General features: G+C 40.2%; 1 protein-coding gene across 2 annotated transcripts in view; it reads right to left on the bottom strand.

Moving 5' to 3' along the window:
• The window catches only part of LOC133642598 (protein HID1-like), a 51,439-nt gene that overhangs the window by 18,767 nt on the left and 14,486 nt on the right, over positions 1 to 18,186 (bottom strand). For both annotated transcript variants that reach the window (XR_009824551.1, XM_062036886.1), the window contains exons 5-14: positions 14,352 to 14,458; positions 14,163 to 14,279; positions 11,797 to 12,004; positions 11,673 to 11,729; positions 11,464 to 11,604; positions 11,295 to 11,385; positions 6,203 to 6,354; positions 6,044 to 6,122; positions 5,806 to 5,970; positions 941 to 1,168 (exon numbers count right to left, since the gene is read on the bottom strand). Coding sequence is in view for 1 of the 2 variants with exons in the window: in XM_062036886.1 (XP_061892870.1) it covers positions 941 to 1,168; positions 5,806 to 5,970; positions 6,044 to 6,122; positions 6,203 to 6,354; positions 11,295 to 11,385; positions 11,464 to 11,604; positions 11,673 to 11,729; positions 11,797 to 12,004; positions 14,163 to 14,279; positions 14,352 to 14,458 (1,345 nt within the window). In the remaining variant the exon portion in view is untranslated. The remainder of the gene's footprint in view (positions 1 to 940; positions 1,169 to 5,805; positions 5,971 to 6,043; positions 6,123 to 6,202; positions 6,355 to 11,294; positions 11,386 to 11,463; positions 11,605 to 11,672; positions 11,730 to 11,796; positions 12,005 to 14,162; positions 14,280 to 14,351; positions 14,459 to 18,186) is intronic.

Raw genomic sequence — 18,186 nt, 5'->3', positions numbered from 1 at the left:
GCGGAACCTTCTTAATCTTTTGGACATATTTTCACAGCAATCTGGCCTTAAGCTTAATTATGATAAATGTAAAATGTTAAGGATCGTAAATCTAAAGGGAACGTCCTTTCGAATGGAATGCAAAGTGTTTTGTTTATAAATTATATGCAATCTGTTGTGTTCCCTAATTTTTTTTTGTGTACATGAATGAAGGTGTGTGTTGCTGAGTCCGACTTGGACATTATCTGGACTGGGCCTGGTTTAAAAAACCCTTTAAAAAAATCAAATTTCATTGACAACCTGGTCTGTTGAAGATAAGGCCCTTTTTAAAAAAAATAAAATAAAATAAGATAAATAAATAAAAAACATTTTCTTGGATAAAAAAGAAAGTAAAACAATATAAAAATAATTACATAAAAAAATAGTAATTAATGAAAATGTTAGTGGACCAGCAGCCTATACAATCATGTGTGCTTCAGGGACTGTGTCCCTTGCAGATGTGTTGTCTATGTTGTGGGGACCAGAATATTGGTAGCAGAAAGAAATAACCCCTTTTGTGTGGATGAGTGTGCATGGGGGAGGTTGTTTGGGTTGATGCACTGATTGAAAGTGTATCTTGTGTTTTTTCTATGTAGATTTAATTTAAAAAAAAAAATAAAAATAAATATATATATATTTTTTTTTTATTTTTTTTTTTTATTTTTAGAACAGGCCCGCGGGCGACTCATCTGGTCCTTATGGGCGACCTGGTGCCCGCGGGCACCGCGTTGGTGACCCCTGGTTTAATGCATCCAGCGGGGCATCACAACAAAATGAGGCATAATAATGTGTTAATTCCACGACTGTATATATCGGTTGATATCGGAATCGGTAATTAAGAGTTGGACAATATGGGATATGGGCAAAAAAGCCATTATCGGACATCTCTAATTATCATCATGAGAATGTGAGGTTATTTTACCTGGTATGGCAACCAGACTGGCCTTCAGAGTGCCAGGCTCCGCCGGCACCGCGGGTCGGGAACCCTCCATGGACACCGTCTCCTGGGAGCTGGTGCGGGAGATGACGTCGGGCGACTTCCTCTTTCTTTGCAGAGCCTTCTGGATGGAGGCGGGGTCCGACTGCAGGTTGGCCAACTGGTGGAACACGTTGCGCTTGCGGATGATGGCGTACACCAGGTTACAGTTACCTGGAAAAGATCAGGTCGGATCATTGAGCATTTAGCATTCTGTCAATGATGTGATTATACGGTGGTTTCGTACCCCCCACTTTCCCCCCCGGTTTTTGTATACCATTCATATCACTGTCACTAACCAAATTATCATAATCATCATTCTTATTACAGTATTGTTCAGCACTTTCTTCAGCCGTGCAGCTGCTGTGCCACACCGTTATGCTGGTGCTGAGGGTGCTCTCCACCACACATCCTAAGGATGGAGCTCCCTAGTCCAGCTTAGTCTCAAAGATGCACTATATTGCCAAAAGTATTTGGCCACCCATCCAAATGATCAGAATCAGGTGTCCTAATCACTTGGCCCGGCCACAGGTGTATAAAATCAAGCCCTTAGGCATGGAGACTGTTTCTACAAACATTTGTGAAAGAATGGGCCACTTTCAGTGATTTCCAGCGTGGAACTGACAAATACAGCCGTGAAATTTCCTCGCTCCTAAATATTCCAAAGTCAACTGTCGGCTTTATTATTAGAAAATGGAAGAGTTTGGGAACAACAACAACTCAGCCAGGCCTTCTCCACCAACATCAGTGTGTGACCTCACCAATGCGCTTTTGGAAGAATGGAAAAATTCACAACCCAGTGGGTTGTGAGTTAGATGATACCCAAATTGGTGGTATCATCCAAAACTAATGTAAAGTATCAAACAACAGAAGAATAAGTGATAATTACATTTTAACAGAAGTGTTGATAGAACATGTTAAAAGAGAAAGTAAGCAGATATTAACAGTAAATGAACAAGTAGATAAATAATTCATTTTCTACCACTTGTCCTTAATAATAGTTGACAAAATAATAGAATGGAAAATGACACAATATGTTACTGCATATGTCAGCAGACAAATTAGGAGTCTTTGTTTGTTTACTTACTAATAAAAGACAAGTTGTCTTGAATGTTGACTATTTTATTTAAGGACTAAATTGCAATAATAAATATATGTTTAATGTACCCTAAATTTTTTTGTTAAAATAAAGTCAATAATGCCAATTTTTTTGTGGTGCCCCTTATTTAGAAAAGTACCAAAATAATTTTGGTACTTTAAAAATAGAACAACTTCTACAGTATTTTTGTCAAACTGCTTTTCTGTCAAACACACCATCAGCAGCTTATGCATATTTTCATGGATAAATGTCTGCCGTTTTGATATTGTTATTGTTATTGTTTGCTATTGTTAAGAATAGTGCAGACTAATGTTGTCCCGATACTAATATTTTGGTACCGGAACCAAAATATTGGTATTGTTACAACACTACTGTACTGTAATAACTAGAGATGTTCCGTAATAGTAATAATAGTAATAATACCATTTCTCAATTCAACATGTTACTACTTCAACATTTCTCGACTGATTTGAAAAATTCCAACACCAACTATTTCAACTCATTCAGACCATTCGAGTTTTTTACCATTTTCCAAAAAATTCCAGATTTTCCCGAAATTCCCTAATACCATTTACTACTTCAACGTTTATTGACCGATTTAAACAATTCCAACACCAACCAATTCAGCTCATTCAGGACATTCATGCTCCTAATCATTTTTTTTTTAAATCCCACTTTTCCCCAAATTCCAGGAATTTCCAATTGAAATTAATGGGACATTTTTTCCAAGTTGCACAATTCCCACATTTTTCAACCTTTTCAAACCATTCCAATAGAGATGTCCGATATTATCGGCCGATAAATGCTTTAAAATGTAATATCGGAAATTATCGGTATCAGTTTAAAAAAGTATGACCTTTTAAAACGCCGCTGTACGAAGCGGTACACGGAAGTAGGGAGAAGTACAGTGCGTTTGCGTGCCGGCCCAATCACATAATATCTACGGCTTTTCACACACACAAGTGAATGCCGAGCATACTTGGTCAACAGCCATACAGGTCACACTGAGAGTGGTCGTATAAACAACTTTAACACTGTTACAAATATGCGCCACACTGTGAACCCACACCAAACAACAATGACAAACACATTTCGGGAGAACATCCGCACCGTAACACAACATAAACACAACAGAACAAATACCCGGAACCCCTTGCAGCACTAACTCTTCCGGGACGCTACAATATAGACCCCCCGCTACCCCCTAACCCTAAAACCCCGCCTACCCCAACCCCGCCCACCTCAACCTCCTCATGCTCTCTCAGGGAGAGCATGTCTTAAATTCCAAGCTGCTGTTTTGAGGCATGTTAAAAAAAAAAAAAATGCACTTTGTGACTTCAATAATAAATATGGCAGTGCCATGTTGGCATTTTTTTCCATAACTTGAGTTGATTTATTTTGGAAAACCTTGTTACATTGTTTAATGCAGGGGTCACCAACATTTTTGAAACGAAGAGCTACTTCTTGGGTACTGATTAATGCGAAGGGCTACCAGTTTGATACACACTTAAATAAATTGCCAGAAATAGACAATTTGCTCAATTTACCTTTAACTCTATGTTATTATTAATAATTAATGATATTCACACTTAATTGAACGGTTTAAAAGAGGAGAAAACACGAAAAAAATGACAATTAAATTTTGAAACATAGTTTATCTTCAATTTCGACTCTTTAAAATTCAAAATTCAACCGAAAAAAAAAGAGAGAAAAACTAGCTAATTTGAATCTTTTTGAAAAAATTAAAAAAATAATTTATGGAACATCATTAGTAATTTTTCCTGATTAAGATTAATTTTAGAATTTTGATGACATGTTTTGAATTGGTTAAAATCCAATCGACACTTTGTTAGAATATATAACAAATTGGACCAAGCTATATTTCTAACAAAGACAAATCATTATTTCTTCTAGATTTTCCAGAAAATTTTAAAAGAAATTCAAAAGACTTTGAAATAAGATTCAAATGTGATTCTACAGATTTTCTAGATTTGCCAGAATAATTTTTTTGAATTTTAATCATAAATTTGAAGAAATATTTCACAAATATTGTTCGTTGAAATAACAGAAGCTAAAATGAAGAATTAAATTAAAATGTTTCTATTATTCTTTACAATAAAAAAAAAAAGTTTTACTTGAACATTGATTTAAATTGTCAGGACAGAAGAGGAAGGAATTTAAAAGGTAAAAAGGTATATGTGTTTAAAAATCCTAAAATCATTTTTAAGGTTGTATTTTTTCTCTAAAATTGTCTTTCTGAAAGTTATAAGAAGCAAAGTAAAAAAATTAATGAATTTATTTAAACAAGTGAAGACCAAGTCTTTAAAATATTTTCTTGGATTTTCAAATTCTATTTGAGTTTTGTCTCTCTTAGAATTAAAAATGTCGGGCAAAGCGAGACCAGCTTGCTAGTAAATAAATACAATTTATAAAATAGAGGCAGCTCACTGGTAAGTGCTGCTATTTGAGCTATTTTTAGAACAGGCCAGCGGGCTACTCATCTGGGGCCGTACTTATCAAGCTTCTTAGAATTACTCCTAAGAAGTCTGCTAAGAGTTGACTTAAGAGTAAATAAATTCTTCGCTGAAAGCTGCACTTAAAAGTTAGTTATCAAGCGTCTTACTCACACTTTCAGCGAAGTGTAGGACTGAATCTTAAGTGTCACACTCAGAGCTGAATTACGACATTACTATGTGCCGTAAACGGAATTTTAGGTGACGTCATTTCTGTGTCCATAGAAATGACCAATCACGGAATGGAATCCCTTGTCTAAGAATAAAGAAATATCTTGGAAATATTTAAGTGGACAATGGGAGTGTATATTTTGACAATAAACTACAAAATAATACAAAACAAACTAGTCCCCGCCGGCACTCACGCTACCGCTCCCTCTCTTCTATCGCCCACACACTCACTGACGTCACTCACCTCACGGCCACACACATACGCTACTGTCATAACATTTTCTTTCCAATTCATTAATTAGGCAACTAATTTGAAACTGATGTGGGTGGCTCTATATATACTAGCCCACTGCAGACACATGCAGAAATCAACAAGGAATCGAAAAGTATTAAATCTGTGACAAAAATAATATCCGCTCTGTCTAAACGATACCGTTTGATCAGCTGCTCGTCATCAAAAAAAAAAAAACATTGTTCCGTTCCCTGAACGTTCGCGCACGTCTCTCTCGCCTCAGTGCCATCCCCTGCTGGCAACTCCTAACCACTTAAGACACCTCTGAAGGTCTCTTAAATATCGTGGAGAGTAGGAGTGATTCTTAGACTTAAGAACGTTGATAAAAAGCTTTTATTCTTAAGTTTGAGAGTAGGACTACATTTCGCAAATTCTCAGGACTTAAGTGTAAAATGGCACTCTAAGAAGCTTGATAAGTACGGCCCCTGGTCCTTACGGGCTACCTGGTGCCCGCGGGCACCGCGTTGGTGACCCCTGCTTTAATGCATCCAGCGGGGCATCACAACAAAATTACGCATAATGTGTTAATTCCACAACTGTATATATCGGTATCGGCAAAAAAGCCATTATCGGACATCTCTAGTAATAACAATTGTAAAGTATGAGGGTGAGATAATGTAAGCTATGATCCGCCACTGTTTGGTTGTGGAGGTTGGGAAGCATGCATGCGCGCGGGTTTACACCTTCTCAAATATTTGCATTCTCAGCCTGGAAGGAAACAAGTCCTCTCTCTCACCGTCAAACTGGTACTGTATGATGTTGTTAAACGCCTCCAGCAGGAAGAAGACAAGGTGGTGGTTCTGGACGGCAGAGAACAGGAACCAGCTGGTGGAGAAGGCTTCCAGCAGGTGGAGCAGCTTGTTAGCCGCGACCATGGACAGGCTTTTCAAATATGGAGACACTGAGGAGAAAATGGCTGTTTAGGGGAATTCTTTACGAGGTGTGGTTGGTGACAACAACGAGGGGGACGTCACCATTCACGACGATGGTGAGCAGGCAGTCGAAGAGCGGCTGTAAACGCTGGTGGCCCGTGGTGATAATCTTATGGAAGACCTGCGAAGGCAAACAAGAGCGACAGCTGGTCGGCGTCTTTCTTTCCCGGCGTCTCCATGGCGACGGGTCGGGCTTCTCACCACAACAAGCAGGTCGGCGTGAGTGCCTGTGAAGACGGGGATGTCCATGGGCACGTGGAGGGCGTAGGGCTTGTTCAAGCGCACGCCAAAGTTTCTCTCCCCGCTCAGCAGCAGCAGGATGAACACTCCGATGTGCATGAGTCCCACGCGGGCTGCGGACGAAGATAACACTTTTAAATCAGGGGTGTCGAACTCATTTTAGATCGGGGGGCCACGTGGAGAATAATCTACTCCCGGACTGGTAAAATCACGGCACGATAACTTCAAAATAAAGACAACGTCAGATTGTTTTCTTTGTTTAAAAATAGAACAGCTTCTACAGTATTTTTGTCAAACTGCTTTTCAGTCAAACACACCATCAGCAACTTATGCATATTTTCATGGATAAATGTCTGCCATTTTGATATTGTTTTACCGTTTTGGCTGGTGTTTTTGTAAAATGTTCCAGTTCCATTCACACGTTTAAAAAAAACTTTAAGACCAATGTCTTGGAAAAATATATCACTCTTGAATCAACATAGTAGTTGATACCATGATCAATGTTAATTAAAAACTAAATGTGGGATATAAATATATTGGAAGTATAATTGTTTGTATATAGTATATAATTGGTGCAAAGGTTTAACATGTGTACAAGGATATTTCACATGCCTTTACCGTGTATATAATTGAACAGTATTTATGTTGTGTACAATGTGTATTTATAATATGTTGTGAAAGGGAAATTTCATATTTTTTGGAAGCTCATCTCGTACTTGACTTGGTTTATAGGGTTAGGCGCAATAAGTGTTCAACTTAGGCCTAAACCCTTTCGGTCTGCAACATTTTTTTTTTAAATTTATGAATGTACAACTGTTTGTTTATGAATGTACATCTGTATGTTTATTTTGTTGACCATTGACCGAATAAATAATAAACTAATAATAAACTAATCATTCTGCTTAAGAATAGTGCAGACTAATGTTGTCCCGATACTAATATTTTGGTACCGATACCAAAATGTATTTTGATACTTTTCTGTATTTTTCTAAATAAAGGGGACCACAAAAAACTTCATTATTGGCTTTATTTCAACAAATTTTTTTACGGTACATTAAACATATGTTTCTTATTGCAAGTTTGTCCTTAAATAAAATAGTGAACATACAAGACAACTTGTCTTTTAGTAGTAAGTAAACAAACAAAGGCTCCTAATTTAGCTGCTGACATATGCAGTAACATATTGTGTCATTTTCCATTCTATTATTTTGTCAACATTATTAAGGACAAGTGGTAGAAAATGAATTATTAATCTACTTGTTCATTTACTGTTAATATCTGCTTACTTTCTCTTTTAACATGTTCTATCTACACTTCTGTTCAAATGTAATAATCACTTATTCCTCTGTTGTTTGGATGCTTTACATTAGTTTTGGATGATACCACAAATTTGGGTATCGATCCGATACCAAGTCGTTACAGGATCATACATTGGTCATATTCAAAGTTCTCATGTGTCCAGGGACATATTTCCTGAGTTTATAAACATAATATACATTTTTTTTTAAACGAAAGATGCTAAAAATATAGATTTATTCCTAGTAGTATCGACTAGATACGCTCCTGTACTTGGTATCATTACAGTGGATGTTAGGTGTAGATCCACCAATGGCGTTTGTTTACATTGTGACGCCGGTGAGCTACGGTGTGTAGTGAAGCATGTTTACTTGTAAGAAACTTACTTTATTTGTCACCATGGAGACAAGGATTAGTGATTTAGAAGTAGCTAAAACACTGGACTTTAGCCGCTAGCTAGCTAGCCATGTCTTAAAGCACCTCTTCCTGAGGGTGTTTCAGTGTTATAACTTCACCTTTATCGCTAGTTTTTAAGCCGAAATGCGTCCGTTCTCCCTTTCCTGTCTACACACTGTGCCTGCTTGTAAGTACTCTGTGATTGTGTGCTGCCGAACATGCTCCTCTGCTCGTAAACCAGCAATGACAAGACGTGACGGCGAAAGGGAGTGTGGGGGACCGGTTCTTTTTAGAGGCGGTATAGTACCGAATATGATTCATTAGTATCGCGGTACTATACTAATACTGGTATACTGTACAACCCTAGTACAGACTAGCAGTAATACGATGGAATTGTTTCGCCAAGTTGACGACACAGTTGGTCATGTGGTTTGATTGTTTCCATTGAATGAATGACTTCAATGATTATCATCCACTTCTTTTTCTCAACATAGTCCGAGTAAGACCAGATATTTTAGTCGGATCTTACAGGTTCACTGGGACATTTGCGATGCCAACTAATGTTGCGGATGCTTGTAACTCAAATATTTGCTTGTATAACAATTAGTTGAGAGAAAACCCTTATCTCAAAACCCTCTTAAGTTGCGGTACCACGGTGGCAAATGTGAGTCACAAGATCATTCCCGTGTCTACAATCAAACAGGGTGGTACAGTAGTGTGCACGAGTGCTGCTGGCGCAAGGGGGAGCTGCGAGTTATTGAGGGAAACTGTAATTCCAACACTCTGAAGTCGAGCGAGATCTCAAAGTTTGGAAAACTGTTGATGTGTGTTGACCAGTGTTGGGACTAACGCGTTACAAAGTTGTTTTTTGTATTCAGTAACTCAGTTACCGTTACTACATGATGCGTTACTGCGTTATTTTACGTTATTTTTTATGTAGTATCGGCTAGAAAGTGAGAAGATCTGAGTGTGTTTTATTGGAGAGCTGCAGAAGAGGCGACGGAGATGAGGCGACAAGGGAGAGGCGCGCTCTGGGTGTGTATATGTGTGTGTGTGGGAGGGGGCGTGTCTGTGTTTACTAACAAGACATGGCGAAGCCCGAAGCCGAGTTTCTTAACATGGAGATATTCTCACTACTTTTCTTTAGTCGACCACAAAGGAAAGAACATTTTAGTTAAATGCAAGTTGTGTCTTGGATCAAAGATCCTATCCTAGCAATTCAAATCTGCTGAAACAGCTACAAAAGCAACATGCTTCGACGAAACTAGTAAAGAGAGACACACTTCACCTCCTAAGCAACAGCGGCTGGATTTTAACGAGGCACTGCTAGCCAGGACAACATTGATAGAGACATTGCAGCACTGATGGTACACACACTCTGTCAATTCTCTTATATACTCTTTCATTCTAGTCTTCTAGAGTGTTTGATTATCACATCACTCTAAATGTATGGAATATAAAGTTCACAAACATAAAGAGGGATGCTAGTGGGCCAGGCCAATCTTTCCTTATCTGTAAACTAAAACTGGGGAAATGTGTAGAGTGTTCTGGGCTTCAGACATGATTTTATTTCAGAATTCCTTGAGAGAAAAAAACGCCTGGTTAGGCTTTGTGTATGTAGTGTGTGCCTTCCTTGCCTTACAGCTATGTTGTTATTATGCTGTTTGTTACTTATGTTTGTTATGTTGCAGCTATTTAAAATAGTTTTGTCAATTTGTTCTGGCCTGAAACAAATTGGCCCTTTGAAACATATCTTTGTCTCTGTGTGTTGTACGTAGACCACATTGCTTAGCAGAGTTCAGTGATGCAAATGCATGTCAAGTTGATCAACAGATTGTATTATTCTCCAGTGCAATAACAGTACTGAAATGAAGGTTAAAAGGACATTAAAGGCCTACTGAAACCCACTACTGCCGACCACGCAGTCTGATAGTTTATATATCAATGATGAAATCTTAACATTGCAACACATGCCAATACGGCCGGGTTAACTTATAAAGTGCAATTTTAAATTTCCCGGGAAACTTCCGGTTGAAAACGTCTATGTATGATGACGTTTGCGCGTGACGTCAATGGTTGAAGCGGAAGTATTCGGACACATTGTATCACAATACAAACAGCTCTGTTTTCATCGCAAAATTCCACATTATTCTGGACATCTGTGTTGGTGAATCTTTTGCAATTTGTTTAATGAACAATGGAGACTGCAAAGAAGAAAGCTGTAGGTGGGATCGGTGTATTAGCGGCTGGCTGCAGCAACACAACCAGGACGACTTTGAGTTGGATAGCAGACGCGCTATCCGACGCTAGCCGCCGACCGCATCGATGATCGGGTGAAGTCCTTCGTCGCGCCGTCGATCGCTGGAACGCAGGTAAACACGGGTGTTGATGAGCAGATGAGGGCTGGCGTAGGTGGATAGCTAATGTTTTTAGCATAGCTCTGTCGAGGTCTGCTCTGCTTCACCGATGTATTGTCGTGGAGATAAAAGTCACTGTGAATGTCCATTTTGCGTTCTCGACTCTCATTTTCAAGAGGATATAGAATCCGAGGTGGTTTAAAATACAAATCCGTGATCCACAATAGAAAAAGGAGAAAGTGTGGAATCCAATGAGCCCTTTTACCTAAGTTACGGTCAGAGCGAAAAAAGATACGTCCTGCACTGCACTCTAGTCCTTCACACTCACGTTCCTCATCCACAAATCTTTCATCCTCGCTCAAATTAATGGGGTAATCGTCGCTTTCTCGGTCCTAATCGCTCTCGATGCTGGTGTAAACAATGGGGAAATGTGAGGATCCTTTCAACCTGCGACGTCACGCTACTTCCGGTACAGGCAAGGCTTTTTTTATCAGCGACCAAAAGTTGCGAACTTTATCGTCGATGTTCTCTACTAAATCCTTTCAGCAAAAATATGGCAATATCGCGAAATGATCAAGTATGACACATAGAATGGATCTGCTATCCCCGTTTGAATAAGAACATTTCATTTCAGTAGGCCTTTAAAGGGGGCCTTAAAAAAAATTTTTTTTTTTTTAAATATATATATATATATATATATATATATATATATATATATATATATATATATATATATATATATATATATATATATATATATATATATATATATATATATATATATATATATATATATATAAGTAACTAAATAGTTACTTTTAACAGTAACAAATTACTTTTTGGTGTAAGTAACTGAGTTAGTAACTGAGTTACTTTTGAAATAAAGTAACTAGTAACTGTAACTAGTTACTGGTTTTCAGTAACCAACCCAACACTAGTGTTGACTGCATTGTACATCTATACAAGCTGTAAACTGACTACTCTAAAGTATAGCCAAGACTTACATTGATCAGCTCTTGCATCGTTAAGGTAGTAGAGTATTGGGACCAGAATATCCAGCACGTCGCTACTCTTCAGGACAAAAAAGAGGAATTTCTGGCATGGAAAGACAAACAAAGACTTTTATTACCGCCTTAGCTCACATAAAATGTTCTCGTAAACGCTTCGCCCCACCTTATTGAAGTCACAAAGCTTCCAGAAAAGCACCAGAAGTTCCTGGTGGAACTGGATCTTCTTGGTGGAATTGGGCAGATACGTTTGAGTCAAAGGGTTAGTGAGCAGACGAGCTAAGCCTTTCAGCACAAAGTCAAAGTCCTGGAAGACGAGAAGACCTTGAAGGGACATGATCCTCAATTGTGTCTTTTTAGTTCTAGAAACCGTACCTCCTCTCTGTGGATTCTTGATAAATAATTGACAAACAGGTTTTCAGGGCCGGTGGACTGCACGGACAGAAAAACAAACCGTTATTGGTGCTTTATCACAATGCAAACGATCTAGGCTTCAAACCTCGTGTTCCTCCACATTGGACGGCGAGGACAGGCACTGGGAAACCCGTCGATCGTGCTCCAGAGTCACAATGAGGATCTGCATCGCCTGCTCCACCAGCTGCTCCCGGTAGTCAGAGAACAGCAGGTGGTTGTACGGGATGCCGTAGCCCACCGGGTCGTAGGCACACACCACGTTGAGCAGAGAGGTGAAGAGAGGCAAAGCGTGCCTGGTGGGAGATACACCAGCGTTAAGGTGGAACTGCAATTTTGGGGGAATTTTGCCCATCATTAACAATCCCTAAGTAAGACAAGAACACAAGTCTTTCCCTTTTATGTGCGTTCTAAATAGTAGAAAAACTGCTAGTACGAAGTGGCTGACAATGTGATGCCTATATATGGGTTTAATCGAAATAACAGAAGTGATTACCAATGCAATAGACGGTAAACAATGTGCAGTGACAGTATTTATGGATCAAACTAAACAATTTGACACCATTAATCCATCCATCCATCCATCTTCTTCCGCTTATCCGAGGTCGGATCACGGGGCAGCGACCTAATCAGAGAAGCCCAGACTTCCCTCTCCCCAGCCACTTTGTCCAGCTCCTGCCGGGGGATCCTAAGGCGTTCCCAGGCCAGCCGGGAGACATAGTCTTCCCAACGTGTCCTGGGTCTTCCCCCTGGCCTCTTACCGGTCGGACGTGCCCTAAACACCTCCCTAGGGAGGCGTTCGGGTGGCATCCTGACCAGATGCCCAAACCACCTCATCTGGCTCCTCTCCATGTGGAGGAGCAGCGGCTTTACTTTGAGCTCCTCCCGGATGACAGAGCCCCACCACCCGGCGGAGGAAACTACCCGTGAACTTGTCCTTTCAGTCATAACCCAAAGCTCATGACCAAAGGTGAGGATGGGAACGTAGATCGACCGGTAAATTGAGAGCGTTGCCTTCCGGCTCAGCTCCTTCTTCACCACAACGGATCGATACATTACTGAAGACGCCGCACCGATCCGCCTGTCGATCTCACGATCCACTCTTCCCTCACTCATGAACAAGACTCTGAGGTACTTGAACTCCTCTACATGGGGCAAGATCTCCTCCCCAACTCGGAGATGGCACTCCACCCTTTTCCGGGCGAGAACCATGGACTCGGACTTGGAGGTGCTGATTCTCTTCCCAGTCGCTTCACACTCGGCTGCGAACCGACCCAGTGAGAGCTGAAAATCCTGGCCGGATGAAGCCATCAGGACCACATCATCTGCAAAAATCAGAGACCTAATCCTGCAGCCACCAAACTGGATCCTCTCAATGCCCTGACTGCGCCTAGAAATTCTGTCCATAAAAGTTATGAACAGAATCAGTGACAAAGGGCAGCATTGGCGGAGTCCAACCCTCACTGGAAACGGGTCCGACTTACTGCCAGCAAGGGTCACGACTTTGTGAACAAATGCGTGGGCAAATTGTCCAACAGTTTAAGAACAACATTTCTCAACGAGCTATTGCAAAGAATTTAGGAATTTCACCATCTTCGGTCTGTAATATCATCAAAAGTTCCAGTGAATCTGGAGGAATCACTGCACGTAAGCGATGATATTACGGACCTTCGATCCTGATGTCAAAAAGCGACATCAGTGTGTAAAGGATATCACCACATGGGCACAGGAACACTTCAGAAAACCGCTGTCAGTAACTACAGTCCGTCGCTACATCTGTAAGTGCAGGTTAAAACTCTACTATGCAAAGCCAAAGCCATTTATCAACAACACCCAGAAACGCCGCCAGCTTCGCTGAGCCCGAGCTCATCTAAGATGGACTGATGCAAAGTGGAAAAGTGTTCTGTGGTCTGACGAGTCCACATTTCAAATTGTTTTTGGAAACCGTGGACGTCGTGTCCCAGTGCACCACCCAGTACCACTGCATCCGCTGACCCCTCTCTGTCAGTTTACGCGGCCTACCACTTTGTGGCTGAGTTGCTGTTGTTCCCAAACTCTTCCATTTTCTTATAATAAAGCCGACAGTTGACTTTGGAATATTTAAGAGCGAGGTAATGTCACAACTGGATTTTTTTGTTGCACAGGTGGCATCCTATGACAGTTCCACGCTGGAAATCACTGAGAGCGGCCCATTCTTTCACAAATGTTTGTAGAAACAGTCTCCATGCCTAAGTGCTTGATTTTATACACCTGTGGCCGGGCCAAGTGATTAGGACACCTGATTCTGATCGTTTGGATGGGTGGCCAAATACTTTTGGTAATATAGTTTAAAAGGGAAATACGTGTGTTCTTGTCTTAAACAAGGATTGTGGATGATGGGCAAAATTTTAAAAAAATAGTGCAATTCCCCTTTAAATAACAGTTATGGACACTTAGGAGAGGATGAAGTTTTACCGATTCTCAGCGGAGCAGAAAAAAGTCACCCAGGGGTTGAGGACAGTGGTGTCTGGTGAGGCGGGCAGGTACATGAGCTCGGAAAAGCAGGTGAGGAGCAACCTCAGCAGCTCCGTCCTGACAATAAATCATAAATAGATGACTTCGCCGGTGAGTAGATGAGAATACATCGAGCGTACGTGGACTCACCGATTCAAGTCATGGATGTAGTTCAGAGGGGGGGACTGGGCAAAGCCCACTCCCGCTTCCCAGATGTATTCGCAGCTGTCGATGGAGTGCATGCTCTCCACTGAGTCCTGCAAACACATTCACATGTCTAATTATTGGGACATTATTACACTGCATACATAATTAATAGGGCTGTGAATCTTTGGGTGTCCCACGATTCGATTCAAAATCGATTTTTTTTTTCAATTCAACACGATTTTGGATTCTAAAACGATTTTTTCCCGATTCAAAAGGATTCTCTATTCATTCAATACATAGATTTCAGCAGGATCTACCACAGTCTGCTGACATGCAAGCATAGTAGTAGATTTTTGTAAAAAGCTTTTATAATTGTAAAGGACAATGTTTTATCAACTGATTGCAATAATGTAAATTTGTTTTAACTATTAAATGAACCAAAAATATGACTTATTTTATCTTTGTGAAAATATTGGACACAGTGTGTTGTCAAGCTTATGAGATGCGATGCAAGTGTAAGCCACTGTGACACTATTCTTTTTTTTATTTTTTATAAATGTCTAATGATAATGTCAATGAGGGATTTTTAATCACTGCTATGTTGAAATTGTAACTAATATTGATACTGTTGTTGATAATATTCATTTTTGTTTCACTACTTTTGGTTTTTCTGTGTCGTGTTTGTGTCTCCTCTCAATTGCTCTGTTAATTGCAGTTCTGAGTGTTGCTGGGTCGGGTTTGGTTTTAGAATTGGATTGCATTGTTATGGTATTGCTGCGTATTGTTTTGTTGGATTGATTAATAAAAAATTAAAAAAATTAAAACTTTTTAAAAAAAAATAAATTAATAAAAATGTAAAAAATCGATTTTTTAAAAATGAGAATTGATTCTGAATCGCACAACGTGAGAATCGCGATTCAAATTCGAATCGATTTTTTCCCACACCTGTAATTATTAACAATAATAACTGGAAAGGAACCGACATCCAGTGTAAAATAATCAATATAAGCAGAGCATTGTATTTCTGTGCCTTTCTGTAATGGACAGTGTGCGCTCTCAAATGAACGACGCGGTAGATGGCAATAAATGACCTTAATTGTGAAGCCGTGACCTAATGAAGTATTGTAAACAAAACACAAAACGAGCAAAGATAAACAACACATCATAACAAAGTAGATAACATAAGATGACAGTTTGGGGACGAGGAAACGATTTGATTCATTTAAAAAAAAAAAATTTTTATTTTGGTAGGCAAAATTACACAAGAACTACAGCACTGATTTCCATAAAACTTCAGGGACAGATGCATCATTAAACCTCTGGGAATAAACATGTGCAAAAAGTAAGTGTTTTTCATTCTCGTTTGCTTGTCTATATCGGGATTTGTCATAAAGAGTCATGAATATATACATACTGTACATATATATGTACTTTATATATATCAGATATCCAAACATATTGCTGGGTATTGTGGCCAAACAGCTCCATTTTTGTTTCATCTGACCACAGAACTTTCCTCCCTAAGGTCTTATCTTTGTCCATGTGATGTGAGATGAAACAAAAATTTTGCTGTTTAGTCACGATACCCAGCAATATGTTTGGAGGAGAAAAGGTGAGGCCTTTAATCCCAGGAACACCATTCCTACCGTCAAGCATGGTGGTGGTAGTATTATGCTCTGAGCCTGTTTTGCTGCCAATGGAACTGGTGCTTTACAGAGAGTAAATGGGACAATGAAAAAGGAGGATTACCTCCAAATTCTTCAGGACAAGCTAAAATCATCAGACCGGAGGTTGGGTCTTGGGCGCAGTTGGGTGTTCCAACAGGACAATGACCCCAAACACACATCAAAAGTGGTAAAGGAATGGCTAAATCAGGCCAGAATTAAGGTTTTAGAATGGCCTTCCCAAAGTCCTGACTTAAACGTGTGGACAATGCTGAAGAAACAAGTCCATGTCAGAAAACCAACACATTTAGCTGAACTGCACTAGTTTTGTCAAGAGGAGTGGTCAAAAATTCTACCAAAAGCTTACCAGAAGCTTGTGGATGGCTACCAAAAGCGCCTTATTGCAGTGAAACTTGCCAAGGGACATGTAAGTAAATATTAGCATTGCTGTATGTATACTTTTGACCCAGCACATTTGCTCACATTTTCAGTAGACCCATAATAAATTCATAAAAGAACCAAACTTCATGAATGTTTTTTTGTGACCAACAAGTATGTGCTCCAATCACTCTATCACAAAAAAATAAGAGTTGTAGAAATGATTGGAAACTCAAGACAGCCATGACATTATGTTCTTTACAAGTGTATGTAAACTTTAGACCACGACTGTACATGGGGCGGATTGTGGACGCTGTTGGGCCGGATCCGGCATCCGGGACCATAGTTCTGGCACCCATGTTATTAAGATAGCTTTCGGCTATATGTTCAGATTAATGTTTTCCCTCCAATAACTGCAGCCCCAGACCATGATGCATCTACCACCACAAGGCCCAGTTTCCCAAGGAAGACGGTTGTGCTTAGTGTGATAGTTAGAGATGTCCGATAATGGCTTTTTTGCCCATATCCGATATTCCGATATTGTCCAACTCTTAATTACCGATTTCCGATATCAACCGATACCGATATATACAGTCGTGGAATTAACACATTATTATGCCTAATTTTGTAGTGATGCCCCGCTGGATGCATTAAACAATGTAACAAGGTTTTCCGAAATAAATCAACTCAAGTTATGGAAAAAAAATGCCAACATGGCACTGCCATATCTATTATTGAAGTCACAAAGTGCATTATTTTTTTGAACATGCCTCAAAACAGCAGCTTGGAATTCGGGACATGCGGGGGGCGGGGTTGAGGTGGGGGGCTTGGGAGTAGCGGGGGGTGTATAATATTGTAGCGTCCCGGAAGAGTTAGTGCTGCAAGGGATTCCGGGTATTTGTTCTGTTGTGTTTATGTTGTGTTACGGTGCGGATGTTCTCCCGAAATGTGTTTGTCATTCTTGTTTGGTGTGGGTTCACAGTGTGGCGCATATTTGCAACAGTGTTAAAGTTGTTTATACGGCTACCCTCAGTGTGACCTGTATGGCTGTTGACCAAGTATGCTTTGCATTCTCTTGTGTGTGTGAAAAGCCGCAGTAATTATGTGACCGGGGCCGGCACGCAAAGGCATGCCCCGAATATTGTTGTCTGGGTGGACATCGGATAATATTCGGGAGAATGGTTGCTCCGGGAGATTTTTCGGGAGGAGCACTGAAATTCGGGAGTCTCCCGGGAAAATCGTGAGGGTTGGCAAGTATGACTGGGATACGCAACTGCTCTGTACTTCTCCCTACGTCCGTGTACCACTCCGTACAGCTGTGTTTTAAAAAGTCATACATTTTACTCATGAAACCGATACCGATAATTTCCGATATTACATTTATCGGCCGATAATATCGGCAGTCCGATATTATCGGACATCTCTAGTGATAGTACATATTGGAATTTCCCTAAATTATTCCAGAGCTCCCTATTGCCAGCAGCACTCATGCACCATACCGACCACCTGACTGTAGACAAGACACAATGACCTTGCTATGCACTTGTGTTGCCAGCTGTTTAGTCAATTGCTATGTTTTGAGTGGCGAGTACCGCTTTACTTTAAAGCAGTGGTTCTTAACCTGGGTTCGGTGAGTCGACCTCAGGGGTTCGGCGGAGGTCAAAACACACCCGACTCATTCTGTAAATACAAACTTCTCCCTATCGGCGTATTACGGATACGGCAACAGCTGAAGTCACACTGATTTGCAGGTGTGTAATTTGTTGTGAGTTTATGCACTGCGTTGGTTTTGTTGT

The sequence above is a fragment of the Entelurus aequoreus genome, linkage group LG25 (genome assembly GCF_033978785.1).
Source record: "Entelurus aequoreus isolate RoL-2023_Sb linkage group LG25, RoL_Eaeq_v1.1, whole genome shotgun sequence".
Lineage (NCBI taxonomy): Eukaryota > Metazoa > Chordata > Actinopteri > Syngnathiformes > Syngnathidae > Entelurus > Entelurus aequoreus.
This window is presented reverse-complemented; position numbering and strand designations above follow the sequence as displayed.